At 41.5% G+C, this 17,804-nt stretch overlaps 1 protein-coding gene across 1 annotated transcript; it reads left to right on the forward strand.

The window, feature by feature from the left end:
* Positions 1 to 366: 366 nt before the first annotated feature.
* itih5 (inter-alpha-trypsin inhibitor heavy chain 5) lies at positions 367 to 17,670 on the forward strand. Its single transcript, XM_085385956.1, has 14 exons — positions 367 to 659; positions 736 to 780; positions 1,382 to 1,545; positions 2,547 to 2,648; positions 4,546 to 4,826; positions 5,098 to 5,267; positions 5,540 to 5,656; positions 8,901 to 9,072; positions 9,290 to 9,599; positions 11,287 to 11,969; positions 12,564 to 12,617; positions 14,079 to 14,195; positions 15,840 to 16,217; positions 17,261 to 17,670. Exons 1-14 carry the CDS (start codon positions 546 to 548, stop codon positions 17,518 to 17,520), a joined length of 2,967 nt encoding a protein of 988 aa, XP_085242082.1. The 5' UTR covers positions 367 to 545; the 3' UTR covers positions 17,521 to 17,670.
* Positions 17,671 to 17,804: the final 134 nt, after the last annotated feature.

Raw genomic sequence — 17,804 nt, forward strand, 5'->3', positions numbered from 1 at the left:
CAGCAACTGCTAGTAAAATTCTGCCACCTAGTGGTGAAGAATATATTTTATATCTGCCAGCGCTAATTCGAAACGGTGTCTTTAAAACACTGAAATATGAGCGCACACACAGAACCTTTGAACACATTCTCTAAACTTTTCTTTTCAGTTCATTTCACAGTGGTTTTGGTCGCTTCTGGTTAGTTTTAAAAATGTATAGTTTTAGTTGACATTTTATTATTTTAGGTATTTTACAAGGTTCAACGCGAATATTACAATACAAACAAAACTACTGAAGACATTTAACTCACACTTTTGTACACATCCAGTCTCAATGTACATGCCTGCAAACTGAATTTGCAGCAGTGATTTAGATTTAGAAGATGAAGCGCTCCCTCCCGAAAACACTGCGTCTCTCTCCTCCGGTGGGTGGGCGTGTTTTCTTCGCACCGTGTCGCTCCTCTGTCCGGTCATTCGGGTCTGGACTGGGACTCGGGCACGCTCCGCAGCGGGAGATGATGCCTCATTCATCTTTTTAACGAGTTTTGAAGTAGAGGAACTGCAAGATGCTGGTGACGCTGCTGACGCTGCTGCTGAGCTTCAGCGGGACTTTACTGGGACAACTGGAGGACTCTGAACTTGAAGATGATGTTGATTTGGCGGACTTTGGTTTAGACATTGTAAGATTGTTAAAGGAGACGTGTTTGAGCTTTTGGTTGTCAATATTTCGTCTTCTGATGATGTTTTTGTCTCCAGGCACCGCGCAGGGTCCCTCGCCAGGTGAAAACTATAATAACCAAGGTAAAACAGCTGTTTCAGTTACTGAGATATTGCGTGTTTATGCATTTTTTTAATGTATTATTTTGGAGGATTGGAGGGGGTGGGTGGGATGAAGAGCAGCCTCGTGTGGATTTAAATTATAATTTAAATTCTTTATTTCAAAATGATCAAATATGAGAAGAAATACTTTATCTTATCGTTCTGTCTTAAATCTGTTCATTTGTCACTTTACCTGAGAGTTGAGGATTTTGTAACAAACACTGTAATAGAATGCATGACCTACTTTTAGTTATTTAGAAGTTGATTTTGTCACTCTGAACCTCTGCACGTTGGGCGGAACGCATAGGACTGCCAAGCGCGCAGACGTGCCAAAGTATATGTCATGGCCTGGATCTTAGCTCACGAGCACGAATTCCTCTCAGTATTGAGTCAGTGTAAATTTGGAGTTCTAGCTTTCGTTGGGATGAAAACTGAAGTGATGAATAACTATCGGTGATCACAGCAGCTCTCCGTAAAATCTTGCCAAATTTAGCCAAAGCGCCACCGGTGCATGTTTTAGTGTTGTCGTTATTACTTCTTCTTCTTTCTTTTTCTTTCTTTTTTTTTTACTTTTACTTTGTAGGAGACCAAACCTCACATCCAGGAACTCTCCATCAAGACCACGATCATCTCCCGCTACGCTTTCACCGCGGTGTACTGCTCCTTGCTCAACCGCTACCCCGCCGCTAGTGAGGGCGTCTTTCAGTTTCAAATCCCCGCTAATGCCTACATCTCCAACTTCACCATGTAAGAGCCACACAGGTCATCTTAATAGGATGGTGGACAGAATTATTAGTTAATGACTTAATAGACTGATAAAGGGAATAAAGCTGGTGATTTAGATTTTTAAATCTCGATTCTACACATCTTTAAATCTATATTTTCTCTTGAAGCCACATAACTCTCCCCCAGCTTATTGTGAGTGATTCTGCGTTCTGGGATTTTTTGGCGATTTTAAAAAGACATATTCTTTCTTTTATCCTTTTAATCATCTTGCTGTCTTTCACATTGTTCTTTTAGAATGACATTGATTGGTTCTATAGATAGCAAACATAGTTGGACTTGTGAAAGTCTAAATTTGGTGCTTAAGTCTCAGTTGGCAGAAGTTTCATGGGCTGTGAGATGTGGTTAAAATGTCTTGACACACTAGGCATTTGGCCTATGTGAAGTCCACCTGTGGCTGAAATAAAGCATCCAGAATCAACCTGAGTTAAGGTTATCAGTCAAGACCAAATGTGGCAGAAGTGGAAGGCATTTGGAGCAAATATTCAGTGTTATCTGCACTCACGTCACTATTTTAATTACTGAATTGACATGGTGAATCAGATTCCAATAGATATCACTAATGATCACATGTATAACTGTTAGCAAGTAACAGAACTCAGTTAAAATTAGATTTTTATATGCATTCATTTATTTGTTTGACTGAAGCAGTTTTTGGATGTTGTGGAAGATATTTTATGTTTCCAAAAGGATTTCAGGGCTGGAAGGTTTTATGATCTTTCCATTTCTTTGCATATGTTGACAGGAAAGGGTGAGCTTTAATGCACACACACTCATAAATGCACACACACACACACACAGATTAGCTCACTTATTTTCAGCACTGGACTCCGTAAACAGCTGAAAACATGATTTCTGCAAACAAATTCTGTCCTTTGTCCAAGAAAATCCTAGTTAAACTGTAACAATAGGTGCTCGTGAACGTGAGCACCACTAATTCTCAACCTTTGACCCCAACACACCAGGATCATTGGGGGGCGTGTCTACCAGAGCGAGGTCAAGCCGAAGGAGAAGAGGGTCAAACAGGAGAGAGGAAAATCTGGGACGAAGGAGCCAGGTGATGCAAGGTAAGAGAGGATGAACAGGTGTCTGTGCGCCAGTTTGAACTTAACTGTGTGGCCGCGTCCTCCGAATTACAGATTGATAGCATCCCATCTAAAAATCCTTCTACCCCTACAAGCACAAAGGGTGAACATGTGTTAGTGTGTGCGGGCACAAAGGCTGTAATGATCGTCTCTCCTCAGGCATAAATTGTGCCCCAAGAAGTGACACATGGGAGAAGTGACATCATACCATTTAGAACTGCCATGCAGAAAAGTGACATTTCATTAAATGTCATTCTGTGAGTCACAGACTCTACTGTAAATAGATTAAGCAGGCAAAGAAGGACGGGGCTGAAGGAAAAATGTGAGATTATTTGGAAGCAGTGAGTCCAATTTAGTGATATCACCACTTGGACTGTTTGCTTTGCTGCTCCACCTCTTTCAAAAAAATCATCCACCTTCATTAACTGCTGTAATGCTCCTTCCCTCATCTATCTAAAGCTGCTCAGTTATTATTTCAATACATAGGGGCATGGTCAAGAAAACTTAATCTTCCCATTCATTTGAGATGCATGGCAGTTAATGTGCAACATAAAAAAAAAGGCTAAAAGCAAATATAACTGCAGGCAGTTTCAATAAAATTTAGACAATTAGACAATTTCTAAATACCAAGTACAAGAACTCCAAAAAATTGAAAATCTGCAAGATTTCAAAACCTCATAAACTTTAAATTAGCTCCATTTAGCAAATTCATTTCAGAGATTGCAAACTCCAAATATAATAAATCATTTAGCTTGTGCAAAGCTCCAAACATAAACCATAAACAAGTTATTTCCCCCAAAGCACACTACAGCTTTATCTCTTTTTTTTTCACATGCCATGTTTATTCTTGACTTTCTTCCAATATCATGTAATGTAATGTACTGTTTTTCATGATTACAGGAAACTTTGGTATTATAGCATTATACAGTGTTCTGTGAATGTAAAGGTTTAAGTTGTTGTTATTCTGGGTTTTTAGGTTAATGGTTGTGTATCTCTGATGAATTTCTCACTGTGGAAATTGGTTGGTTGAATTTATGGTCCCCACATTTGTTTCTGGCTACACAGAGAGGGATTGTGCAGAGTTAACTGACGTAGAGGATGCAGGGATGCACTTGCATGTCATTCTCCAAAAAGCTGACAGTGCATGGCTCAACAGCGATGGCTTTATTTGATGGTGACTAAGAAGGAAGTGGAACAACAGCGTTCAGCACAAGCAGGAAGACATGTTAAAACAAATGTCAAAGATCAAAAAGCCCACACAAGAATATCTAGTCGAGAGTTTTCATTGGTTTTAACACTTTACAAAGAAGCTTGTTGTCTGGCATGAGTAATATCTGCCTTGCATCAGGAGCTAAGCTAAGGGACCAACAGCACAAACATAAACAAGACCAGCCCACATTATTAGTTGTTCCATATAATTTTGATACTGCACCCACGCACTGCTCCACAGCTGCAGACCTGCAAACTCTGCATAGCATCTTCAGATCACTAACTGAGCCACCATGACCGGGAGTAGTATTTTTTAATACTATATAATGGTGGAAGTAGAGGAAATGCACAAAAGCTGATATATTGTCATAGTTCAGGACCATTGACTGCTGATAGAGCACAATTGAATCACTAAACTGTGTGGCAATGGGGCAATTATCCATATTATACTGTAAAACTTAGATTCTATGCATCACAGTACTTTATTTATTTTTTTTTTTACATTGAGCTGCTGTTGTAGATTACAGTAAGCAGACTGTAAAATAACTGTTTATTGCTGCACGTCTAGCTGTCATTACTGTGCTTTAATTTAACAGGTAAGTAACTGTAATTTTGCAGTTTATTCCACTTCATCCTCTTACTTTCTTTGACTGCCTCCTCTCCTCTCCAGTCCAGAGCCAGAAGTGGAGGTGTTCAGAATGGCGGCTAAAATACCTGGTCGAAACCGGGCGGTCTTCCTTCTGACATACGAGGAACTTCTACAGCGCCGGCTAGGACGCTACGAACACGTGACCAGCCTCCGGCCCATGCAGCTGGTCAGCCGCCTCAGCCTAGACGTCACCATCGTTGACCATTCCCCCATCACGGACCTGGAGGTGCTGCCGCTCCGGAACGGCAAGAGCAACGCCGCCGCCAACACTGCAACTGCTCCTAAGCCACCAAACATACCAGGTTCATAGATATTGAGTACTGTGCAAAATCTTTGGGAAGTTAAAAGTTAAGACTGTTATTTAAGTTCCAACAGCATATAGACAACACAAAACAAAAATCAAACTAATAAAGCTTAATGGCATAAAGAACTCTCGATAAATAGTAGAAAAAAATCAAGTAGGGCTGGTCTTTGTAGTCCATAAAATGTGGAGAGGTCACCAGTTTAGATTTACTGTTATAAAATCTCCGGTTCTTGATCCCTGTTAAAGCATTTCCTGTCTTTGTGCTCCAGCCAAACCTGAGCTTCCCATCACCACTGTGATCAAAAACGAAAAGAACGTCTGCAAGATCACCTTCAGCCCCAACATCATCCAACAGGCAAAGATCACCACCAGTGGCATCCTGGGAGACTTCGTGATCCGCTATGATGTTCAAAGAGACATGGGGATCGGAGACATTCAGGTGAAAGAACATCTCAAATGTGCTTAATAAACACAGACAGGGCCAAAAGTTTTCATGAAAAAAACAACTCAGCGACAATAATTGTTATATACTACATGCATGCTTGCAGATTTCCCATCCAGCAACGTTTATCCACCCACCTGTTAGTCATTCTTTTCTCTGGCCTCCTGCCACCAGCCTCATGTCACTGCCAAACTCCTGTCTGTCTTCGGAGCAGAACTACAACTGCAACCGATCTCACTGGCTGCTGCACGTCTGTCTTTGTTTCTCAGGTTTTGAACGGCCATTTCGTCCACTACTTTGCCCCCAAAGACCTTCCTGCTGTGCCTAAGAACGTGGTGTTTGTGATCGACACCAGCGCCTCCATGTTGGGGACTAAGATAAGACAGGTATTGCAATATACCCGAAAGAAAACTATTGCATCAAACAGCAGAATACTAATGCATTTTTTCCTTAATTTATGGCAGCTGTAAAACTACCATTAAAATGAATCTGCAGCGTGTTCCGTGATTAATGTTAGGATAATCAACAACAGAAGGAAAATAAACTGTGCAGGAACAAAAATGTAATTCAATTTACTTTAAGGCTGTCAAATGTCTTTTGTACCAGTAGATGGGTTTCTGAGCAAACGATGCGACACTGACAAAGATCATGATGAAACTGAGATCTTGAGTTGGGAAATGGATGGTAAACGGAGTGGTACTTTATGGTACCTTTCTGCCTAATCTGAGCAAATTTCTTCCTTCCAAAATTAAAAAGGGGGAAAAAATGGTAGTATGGCTAGGGAAAGAAAAGGGGATGACAAAATCATGGGAGTGGTTCTTTCCATTTTGATTAGTCACTTCCTGTTGGTGTTTCTAAGGGTGCTGAATTTAGTAGGGATGGTAGAAACATGTCAAGCAACATCTAGTCAAGTACCAAGTCCTAATTTATTTTGCCTTATTTTCCACACTGCTGCCCATCAGTTTCTATGTATTTGTCAATAGCCACCATGACGTTATCCATGACAAGCGAGGGGCGGTATAAGAATTTCCCCTCTCGCCCATGCGTGCGGTCTACCCTGCAAGCTCGGGTCCTCTACCAGAGGCTGGGAGCTTGAGGGCCCTGCGCAGTATCTTGGCTGTTCCTCGGACTGCGCTCTTCTGGACAGATCTCCGATGTTACTCCTGGGATCTGCTGGAGCCACTCGCCTAGCTTGGGACTCACTGCACCTAGTGCTCCGATTACCACGGCGACCACTGTTACCTTCACCCTCCACATCTTCTGAAGCTCTTCTCTGAGCCCTTGGTGATTTCTCAGGTTTCTCGTGTTCCTCGTTCCTGATGTTGCTGTCATTCAGAACCGCTACAGCTATCACTACGGCCGTCTTCTTCTGTTTGTCTACCACCACTATGTCTGGTTGGTTAGTCACCACCTTTTTGTCCATCTGTATCTGGCAGTCCCACAGGATCTATATGTACGTATGTAAAATTCAGCCCTATTTTCTACAGTGCTCCACCTTCAAGACCTCAATCACCCTTGCAGTGATTGACTGGACCACACAAAAAATAAAAACACAGCAAGCATATTTTGTGTGTGGGTTTTGGAGTTAAATAAATAAGTAAAGACTAGAGGTCCAGAGTGTGTAAGCAGGGAAATTTTTTTTCCAGTGTTAGTGTGTTTACAGCTTAGCACCTGCCTGTTTTCCAACTTTAATGTGCTTCGTTTGTTAACTGAAGGGTTCGCTCTTGAATTTTCCTGTTACCAGTGAGCAGGCTTTTCCTGCTACACATTGTGAGTTTGGATTTGGACAGCTTACATTTACACTAGGCTCATAAGCTTGGTGTATTTTCACATTAGAGTGTTACCCAAAAGTTCCACCCTGGAGCAGAGGTCCTGGACACGAACCCTTCTCCTAAAGGAATCTGAGGAAATCTACATTTTCTGACCACCTCTCTTCCTTTATGAGGCTCTTTCCCTGTTTTAAAGTTGAATTTTAAAAGCTGCACTGGATAGGAAATGTGACACCCCCACCTCCTCACGCCCACACTGGAATATCAATATCAGACCTTTTCCTCCATCTGCTGTAGCACGATAATCCCCTCAGCCAGAGCTGATCTTTGCAGCTGCCATGAAACAGAAAAGAGGAGAGAAAGTGAAAAACAGATTTTCACTGAGAGAGAAAAGTGGAAACTGTGAGGGAGGAAGGTCAGAGTCTATGGGGTAATGGAACTTTCTGGACAACAGTACCCTCGACCCTCTGATCCCTCTCCCCCACCAACAGCAGCCCCAAGTGGGCTGCAGGAACAGAACAACGAGTGTGTTTTGATGTGGCTGCACAATAGAGGTTTTTCAGTGAAGGTCAATCTGTGGTTCTGACCCCTGCAGTATACACCCCATATAGACATCTAAGAAGCTCCTCAGCAGCAAATCATATATCTCTCATCTGCTCATTTTTGCAGATCTGAAGATGAGGATTCAACACGGAAAAGCAGGAAGTTTTGTCTCCAAATAACTCTTATTTCTTATTTCCCCTGTACTTAAATATGAAGAAGTAGCATGTTCTGTAAAGATCTGACAGAATATGGTATCAAGTTTTATGGTACATTTAAATTCAATGGTTTCACATCAACAGCAAGTATCTGAAGTTTATGTATTCATCAACTTTTATGCTCTGTCGGTCAAATTTTGAGTAGATAAGACAGAAAACATTACCACTGCGGGATAAAATGCTAATTACTTAGAAGAAAGAGCTCCAAACATTCGAGTTCAAGACCTAGCAAATAGCACTTTACACATGAACTACATGTCACCACTGGAAAATGTTCTGTCTGTAAATCCAGAAATGTCCAAAGCTATTGTATGTATACACGTGTAGTGTTTTTATCCGTAAAGAAACATACCACAGTGGAAACAATGACAGAATTTTATTTTGGCAATTAAAGCAAATAAAGAAATCAGGTAACAAACAAACCTTGTTTTCTTTCAAGGGATGATGAAAAGAAACGCTTCACAGTGATTGTTGGGATGGGGTTGGTGCTGATAGATGTTTTGAGTGTTTGCTTCCAACCCTTGCACTTTACAATACAATGAGCAGGAATGCAGGTTCAACTTAACCTAAGATAACCTAAAGCAAATACTGACACAGGCTCGAAAATAGCACAGAATTACTGTGAACATGACTGTTTCACCACGAGTTCCACCTGCAAATTCAATCTGAAATTCGTCACTGTAATAAGGATAAAAAAAATATTCAGTAGAAAAACACAGAAAAGATGTGGGTTTGAATATGTAACTCAATATTATGCTGGCTCACGATCAGAAAATATAAATTAAAAACTGAAGTTTTATTTAATTTTAAATCCATAAAAAGAGAATGCTGAAAGAAACTGATAATATTTTGATTGCCACTAAATATGAAATGGAAAAGCCAGGAAGGGCAAAGATATCAAGGAAAATCTGCCAAAATTACAAACATTAATACCTAAAGACAGGAAAAGCAAAAAGTTTCATTTAAACAGTCTGAGCGCTGCAGTAAATTATTTATTTTGAGGGTCTTTATTCTGCATGAATTCGTGAATCTTTGACAAAACAGAGACACTCAAACATCGAAGATGTTTACTGTCTTGTGATTTTTTATTTCCCGTCTCCCAGACTAAAGATGCCCTCTTCACCATCCTGAGGGACCTGCGGCCCGGCGATAACTTTAACTTTATCAGCTTCTCCAATAAGATCAAAGTTTGGCAGCCAAATCGTCTCGTGCCAGTGACCCCCCTCAATATCAGGGACGCCAAGAAGTTTATTTACATGCTGGCGCCCACTGGAGGTGAGACGGTTCGTCTTTGTCTTGTCCTTTTGAAGACTTGAAGTAAAACTGCCTTTAATAACAGCAGTGACCTTCTTTGCTGATAAATAGATGTTGTTGTAGACTTAAAGTGGGAAAAGTGAGTGTTTAATAAGGACAGTAAACATATTAAAGTTTAGCTCAGTCACTGTGTTTCCATAACCTGAGATGTAAACCTAGTGATGTCCCTTCACTGTAGGCACCAACATCGATGGCGCCATCCGGACCGGCTCGTCTCTGCTTCGAGACTACCTCTTGGGCCCTGACAGCAGCCCGAACAGCGTCTCGCTCATTATTTTCCTGACAGACGGGCGGCCCACTGTCGGAGAGATCCAGTCCGTGGCGATCCTGGGGAACACTCGCTCAGCTGTGCAGGAAAAATTCTGCATCTTCACAATTGGGATTGGTAATGATGTGGACTACCGACTGCTGGAGCGTATGGCTCTGGAAAATTGCGGGATGATGAGACGCATCAATGAGGAGGCTGACGCAAGCGCCATGCTCAAAGGGTATGGCTTTGACATGACACCTTATAGGCTACAGTTGATATTTACGGGGCAATGAGCCCCATTTTGCTAATGAAGATGAGAGAATTTAAGGAAGCTTATTTTAATGTGTCTAAAATTCGCTTAAGATTATTTGACACTATGATCTAAAACCGCTGCAAAAGGACTCTGACATGGCTTAGTGTTAGGGGGTAAGTAACTGGTCGGAAACTGGTTTGAACATGTAGTCTGGATGAGATCTAAATTAGGTGTGAGGCTAGTCTGAAGTCTGTCTTGTTGTTAAATTGAAACTATACCACAATTAGCCTGGTCTTCTTTTAGTCTAAAATTGGTCCAAAAGGTTCAACATTAAATTTGGGGAGAAGGTCTAAACTCTGAAGGTCTGGTACTTGGCTTTAGTCTGGTTTTTACTTGACAGTCTGATGGCTGTCAGCCTTACACTGATCTAAAACTGGTCTAAAAGTCAACTAACACTGACTCGTTTTCAAACCAAGGAAACAAAGGAAAACTAATTTTTAACCAGTCTTTGCTGGAATTTAACTGACCTTAAACTGGTTTAAAAAGCAGGTCTGAAGCCTTTTTATGACTGTAATCCATCTATAAGATTAACTGTTGAGAATTAGTCTCTTTCTATCCAAGCTCCTTAGACAACCCTGACCTGAATGACATGGGCATTTTATCACAAAACAACACAAAAAATTCAAGACGAACATTGAGATGTATGATTAAGTAATTCTTACTTTCAATAAACGATTACTACCCAGTGCCCTTCACCTTCATAAATTTATAATCTCATTCTTATTAAGCAATTAGCTGTCCTTAATTCCTCCCTTCTCCCGCTCTGATATGCCCGTGCGTCTCTCATCGACCTATGAGGGAACCACGACCGCAAATGTGACGGTGCTGACAAAAGACGTCTTTAATCAACTCTCTCTCTGAGCTCTTTTTTTTCCTATCCTTGACGCATGGTCCTCTTCTCCCTCTCTCTTCCGCACTCAGACACACGAGGTGTTTGTTCAGTTGAGCAGGAATGTGTGTGTTTGTGTGTTGTGAAACCTGCGTCTGAGTATGTACGAGGGGTTAACAGACAGACTCCAAAGATAATAGCCCCTGATCTGCTTGAACAAACATATTCATCAGGAGGTGAGGAGGTTTGCTGTGACGTGACGACAATGACAGGCCGCAGGAACTCTGAAGTGGGGTGGCAACAGCTTAAGGGGTTAGACAAGGGAGTTTATGGCCGGAAGGTGGCTTATTTGAATAAACAAGATGAGGAAGTATACTATAAGACCCTTCTTTTTCTGACACTGATCACCTCTCTCGTGGTGACACTGAACAAGCAAATGCAGGTTTGGAAACTCTATGCACAATGTGTAAAATTATATAGTGAAAAACATGCTTGATAGAATTTTTAATGTTAGAACTGTGTTAATGTGTTAGTATTACTACTGGGCTCTGCTGGGCAAGCAAAACCCAGCTTTACTGCTTATCAGATGTTCACCAATTAATAATCTATAATATTAAAACTTTTATACTTTATAACTTTTATATAATGTTAAAGTTGCCAAAAAGAACACTGCACATTTAGTTGTTTGTCCAACTAATGCCTGACTGAGCTAATTTGATTGATCTCCTTTCAGCTTTTCTTTCATTCAACTGAAACTCTTCATATATTTGTGTTTCTTTCTAGGTTCTATAATGAAATCGGAACTCCTCTGCTGTCTGACATAAGAATCAACTACACGGAGAACTCCGTCCAGTACGTCACTCAGAATCTTTTCACCAACTACTTCAATGGCTCTGAGATCGTCGTTGCCGGCAAGCTCACAAACGAAAGCGCAGAATCTCTCCACGTGCAGGTCACTGCCAGTAACAACGATAAGAGCATCATACTCGAGACAGACGTACCACTGCGAAACCGGCAGATAGATACAGAGAAGCATGTGAAGTTAGCCACTTCTGCAATGGCGACGGGCGTCAGAGCCCTGGGAACTGACGCGACACAGAAATTAGGAGTCGCTTTGGGTTCGGTAGCAGAAGACTTCGTGGAACGTGTGTGGGGTTTCCTAAGCATCAAAGAGGGGCTGCGTTCACGACTGCGCAGCCAAACCAGCAAGGACAGGGAAGGCCACACTCAGCAGGCCACCAACCTGTCCATGACCTATCACTTCCTCACTCCTCTCACTAACATTGCGGTGGAGAAGCCTGAAGTCCTGACTGATGGCACCATGGCCCCAGCGCCCACCATTACGCCAGGAGCCGGTGAGGCTACCTCACCTGCCAATGACCTGCCAGGAGACACAGATGACAGAGAGCCACAGACACCTGACAGGGACCTCAACAGCCAGGCTTTATCGCAGAGCAACACAATCGGTAAGGTAGTGGCTCCCAGGTTTGGGGGTGCAGGGTGTCTGTAAAGTCTGCCTAATGAGTTCATGAGTATTTTCTTAGTTAAAAACTGTAAGCAAAATCTACTCAGGAGGAGCCGGAGGGCCATAACAAAATGATCAAGACATTGAACTAGCCCCCAAACTCTCCATACCTCAGATCTGATCAAGGATCAACCCCATCCACACAAACCCTACCCTACAACTCGCAACTCCAAAGACTGCAAATGTCCAAATGCCAAACACTACAGGACATCCCCCTGTGGAGCTTGAATCCTTGTCCCAACTCATGAAAGCTGTTTTATCAGTATGGGGAGTTACACAGTATTGGGCAGGTGGTTTCATGTTGTGGCTATTTATGAAACAGAAAATGAAGCAAATAAGGTTACACTAGCAAACAAAAAGAAGATGAAATTTGAAAGGAATTAAAACCATTATCTCATGTAAGAACATGCAGACTGTCTCTTTTCTGTCAACCCGCATTACACTAACAGTTAATCCAAACATAGTTATTGTTAAGAATTGGCATTAAGCAGTTTCTCAGGTTTGTTACTAAGACTGAATTTTCTCTTCCTTCTAGGCAAAGTTGTGAGAAGACCAACAAAGAAATTCATCACCCTCTCCAAGACATCGGGTAACTCCAGAATTTCTGTGCTTTTCCCCTTCTTTTTTGGGGGCACTGGAAGCATATATGCAGTGATGACATGGCACCAACTTAAAAGATAGAAGAAGGGGAATGTATAGTAGACTCGCTCTACACTCTGTGTGGGCAGCCTGTAATTTGGATGTCGGCAGTGATTACACAGACAGCGAGAGGTTCACAGATTCCTCTGAACCTGACCTGAAGAGAGGAAAGAACGTACAGGGTCTAATTGAAATGCCAACACAGGCACTACGTGGCATTTTAAACCTTAAGTGCTGTGTGCTAATGGAGTCTGAAAGAGGATGTTTGTGGATGTGTTACATTAAAGAGAGGGAAGTTCATCAGAAGCAGTTAGTGAGGGCTAATAGCCCTGTCATTAGTGTTGCTCTGTCATCTCACTGCTCCCCTCTTCATCTTGGTTGGTTCTCAGCAAACTGTCGGTGACTCCAGTTGAACAAATAAACTCTAACCTAGGAGTAATACACAGACAGACACACGGATGTAAACGCATGTAAGAAAATCATCCATCAGTTTGCTGTTTATTTTCACAGGTTTTCTTATCCCAGAGTCATTTAATGCTGATAGATACCATACTTTAATTTACAGCTTTATTATTTATTTTCATTTTACCAGCAGCAATAATTTAGCTTGTTTTGTTTTCACCTCATTACAAAATTTTCGTCCTTGAGACACTTGCTGCAGGAAGCACCCTAAAGGTAGTTTTGAGTACTTTGGTACGTCACTGTGTGCATGTCGACAGATGTTGTCAGCACAATATCACCAGAACTCTGCAACAAGCTGTCAAAAAGCCTTTACAAGTGTGCAGCTGAGATGGGTTCGGTAATAATACAGGATTTACGTTTGAGTCCTGATGGTCAAAACTTGCTGCAGCTGTAATATTAACACAACATGACTTATTTTCTCATTTGAGCCACAGTCCTACCCCCTTCTTATTTCATAGCTACCCATTGTTGCACAATAAAAAAAATTTTCTTAAAGCACCTCTTCAATTAAAAACCCATGAAAGGCTGATTGGTTACTGTCGTCATCCCCCTGGATGGCCGGTTGGTGTCGACACCCAAGTTTGTGAATGTGATAAGTGAAGAATACTGCAACACAGAATTTTTAAATTCATACAATAGGTGCATCTACTAAAAATCTCGGACAAGTTCAAATCTTAGTTACCTTGACCTCAAGGCCATTCCCCTCTGACCTTTTCACACAGACCTGCTGGTCACTGGATACCTTTTCTTCTTTTAGACCATTCCCTCACAGACAACAAACTATGTAACTTTTCTGTACATTTTATCAGTCTACCAGCATATCTCCAGTATCTAATTGTGTTGAAAATGCTAAATATTTTTTATTGCCCTAACAGATTTATGAACCAATAATTCTTGCATGAGTGAATTGCATTTAATTGTGTTTTTCCCCCGTTAAACCCTCTCACAGCGGATGGTGACCCCCATTTTGTTGTTGAGTTCCCCCTGAGTAAACTGACTGTGTGCTTTAACATCAATGGCGAGCCTGGACACATCCTTGGCCTGGTCTCCGACCACAAATACTCTGGTAAGACTTGTGACTAAACCCTATACACCATGTTCCAAATTATTATGCAAATGATATTTTTCTCAGTTTTTCCTAAATAGTCGATTCAAATGACAGTCGGCATAATTTTCGAGTCATCAACCATTAGAGTATAATTCAAATGTTACTCAACAAAACTGCCAATGAAAACAGTGTTTTTCAAAAATATAAAACTTAAAATGCACAGTTCCAAATTATTATGCACACAAAGTTTCAAAACATTTTATAGGTTGTAGAGAACTGAAAATGGTAATTTGTTGAATTTGCAGCATTAGTGGATCAATTTCACTGAAATCAAAAGGTATTTCAATCAAAAACTTCTTAACAGGTCAAATTACATATTAACATAGGACCCTTTATTTGATAGCAGTTTTACAATTCTTGTATCCATGGAACTTGTGAGTTTTTGGAAAGTTTCTACTTGAATGTCTTTGCAGGATGTCAGAATATCCTCCCAGAGCTGATGTATGGATGTGAACTGCCTCCCATCCTCGTATTTTTTTGTTTGAGGATGCTCCAAAGGTTCTCAATAGGATTGAGGTCAGGGAAGAATGGGGGCCACACCATGAGTTCCTCTCCTTTTATGCGATAGCAGCCAATGATGCAGAGGTATTCCTTGTAGCATGAGATGGTGCATTGTCTTGCATGAAGATGGTTGTGTTGCAGAAGGCACAGTTCTTCTCTTTCTACCATGGAAGAAAGTGGTCAGTCAGAAACTCCACATACTTTGTAGAGCTCATTTTCACACCTTCAGGGAGCCTAAAGGGGTCGACCAGCTCTCTCCCCGTGATTCAGGCTCAAAACATGACTCCACCACCTCCTTGCTGACGACACAGCCTTGTTGGGACATGGCGGCCGTCCACCAACCATCGACCACTGCATCCATCTGGACCATCCAGGGTTGCACTGCACTCATCAGTGAACAAGACTGTTTGAAAATTAGCCTTCATGTAGTTCTGGGCCCACTGCAGTCATTTCTGCTTGTGAGCACTGGTTAGGGGTGGCTGAATAGAAGGTTTATGCACAACTACAAGTCTCTGGAGGATCCTACACCTTGATGTTCGCAGTGCTCCAGAGGCACCAGCAGCTTCAAATATATGTTTGCTGCTTTGTAATGGCCTTTTAGCAGCTGCTCTCTTAATAGAGGTGCATTTGTCTGGCAGAAACCTTCTTCATTGTGCCTTTATCTGCACAAGCCCATGTGTGCTCTGACTCAGCCACAAATCTCTTAACATTATGGTGATCATGCTTAAGTTTTCGTGAAATATCTATGGTTTTCATTACGTGTCCAAGGCATTTAACTATTTCACGCTTTTCAACGACAGAAGGTCATTTTTCTTTCTATATTGCTTGAAAATGCTGGTCTGCTTAATAATGTGGAACATCCTTCTTTAGTAGTTTTTCCTTTAATTGGGCTCACCTGGCAAACTAATGATCATAGATGTCCGAGATTGATTTCCGTGATACAAAGAGTCCTGAGACACAATTCCATCCATGGGTTTAATTGAAAAACTACTTATTTAATCTTTATGATACTTAAACATAAATTGCATAATAATTTGGAATGTGGTGTAAAGGCACCAAAAATCATTTATGCCTTTAATAAAACATGTTCTGTGTTCTCAGGTGTGACGGTCAACGGTAAGCTCATCGGCGCCCCGGCACCACCGGGCAGTCACAAGCAGCAGCGTACTTACTTCAGCACTATCACTATTGTGGTGGATAAACCCCAACGCGCCTACATCGAAGTGACACCTAAGAAGGTTATTCTGGATGGACGGGACCGCATTGTTCTGCCCTGCCACTCTACTGTGTCTGTGGACAGTGGAGCGCTGTCTGTGGCCATTGTGGGAAATTCGAATGTGACCGTGACGGTCGGTGGGAACATCAGCTTCGTAATCCTGCTGCATCAGTACAAAAACCCGGCGCCCTACCAGAGAGACCATCTGGGGTTCTACATTGGAAACAACAAGGGGCTGTCGCACAACTGCCACGGTCTGCTAGGTGAGTGTTGAAGGAGTATTCATCTGTAAAATCCTGTTGCTCTGAGAACTCTAATCAATAAATACTAAAGCACTGTTCTCAACCTCTGGAGGCTGGAGCACTGACTTAAGTGAATATATGAATATTTGGTTAAGTAACTATATATGAAATGATTATTTATTATTCACAAAATCCATGCATTTTTACATTCATCAGTCAGGAACAACTTTATAAAGTCGCTGTCTAAAATGGAGTAGGTTCTCTTGGGTTGCAAAATACAACTCCAATCTGTTGGAGCATGGACAGGGGATCTCCATCGGTGTCACTGAGGTCCACCACCGGCTTGTTGTCAGTTTGGATGTTAGAGTTAGTGGGGTGCGGCCTCTGGACAACAGGCGTGTGTTTGACCAAACTCTGGGGATGTGGAGGATTTAGAGACTGAATCGATGCCTTGGGCTCTTGGCCACGTTCTGAGTCATTCTTAGGGGTTTTTGTAGTAGGGCTACTGTCCAGGGTGTGCTTGGTGCGTAGTACATGTCAAAGCCTTGTATGAATGCTGAGACCCAAGGCTTCCCAGGAGAACACTGGATTATAATGGACAAGGGGTCACCAAAATCAAGAGGAATTATCCTTTGAGCATAGTCAGGTAAAGCCAGAAATGTTCTCACTAAAACTGGAAGTGATTTTGCATTAAGAAGCTACACACTTGGAAGCTACTTGCCAGGTTAGATCACCGCACTTGCGCCACTATACAAAGTTGCAAGTAAAAAAGGTCACATTTTGAGAAAAGGATAAAAGTATGTCTAATTTAAGTATTTAATTACAAACTAAGCTTTAGATAGCTACACTTTAATCTGGGCTAATCTGGCAGAGTGATTCAGAGATTTGAAAAAACCTGGCTTTATCTGAGTTATATGGAGCTACATTGTTGCAAATTGTGAATAAATGCAGATTTGTCAGAGAATATATTGTAATAAGATCCATTATCAGCAGGAAATTAACTGACTGGCCTAAAAAAGGCTTAAAATAACCCCCCCTTTTTCTTTTTTTAAATTTCCTTTCAGGTCAGTTCCTGTATGAGGAAGTAGGATTGGCAGAGCTTCCTGCACAGGGAGATACAAAGCCCTCACTGGTCCTGAAGGTGAAGAACCGCTCAGTGCCCGTTGTTCAGAAAAGTAGGAGGATCTACAGCGGCACACAGAGTGTGGACTGCTGGTTCGCCAGGAATAACGCAGCCAAGCTGATAGACGGAGAGTACAAAGACTATTTGATGTCACACATGTTTGATACAGGAGACTGGCCACATGGGACAAACCGGGTGTGAGATGAGCACAAAGAACTATAGCTTCAGCATTTAATTACCTGACTAAACTCCTTTTAAAGATAATTATCACATCCAAAAAGACCTAAAAGCCTCCACACATTACGTTTTTTTCCTACTTTCAGGTCCCTTCTGAATATATTTTTATTATTTCTGATGAAAGTTAAAGGTTTTATTATACAATTTCTTATTTTTTACATTAATTATATAATAAAAAATGTAACTAAAATAATGAAAACTAGAAAAATTTTAACGCTGCTTTCTGATATCACCTTTTGCACACATGT

Source organism: Rhamphochromis longiceps, linkage group LG17, assembly GCF_057381845.1.
Source record: "Rhamphochromis longiceps isolate RC_006_pf linkage group LG17, R_longiceps_female_GT1.1, whole genome shotgun sequence".
Classification (NCBI taxonomy): domain Eukaryota; kingdom Metazoa; phylum Chordata; class Actinopteri; order Cichliformes; family Cichlidae; genus Rhamphochromis; species Rhamphochromis longiceps.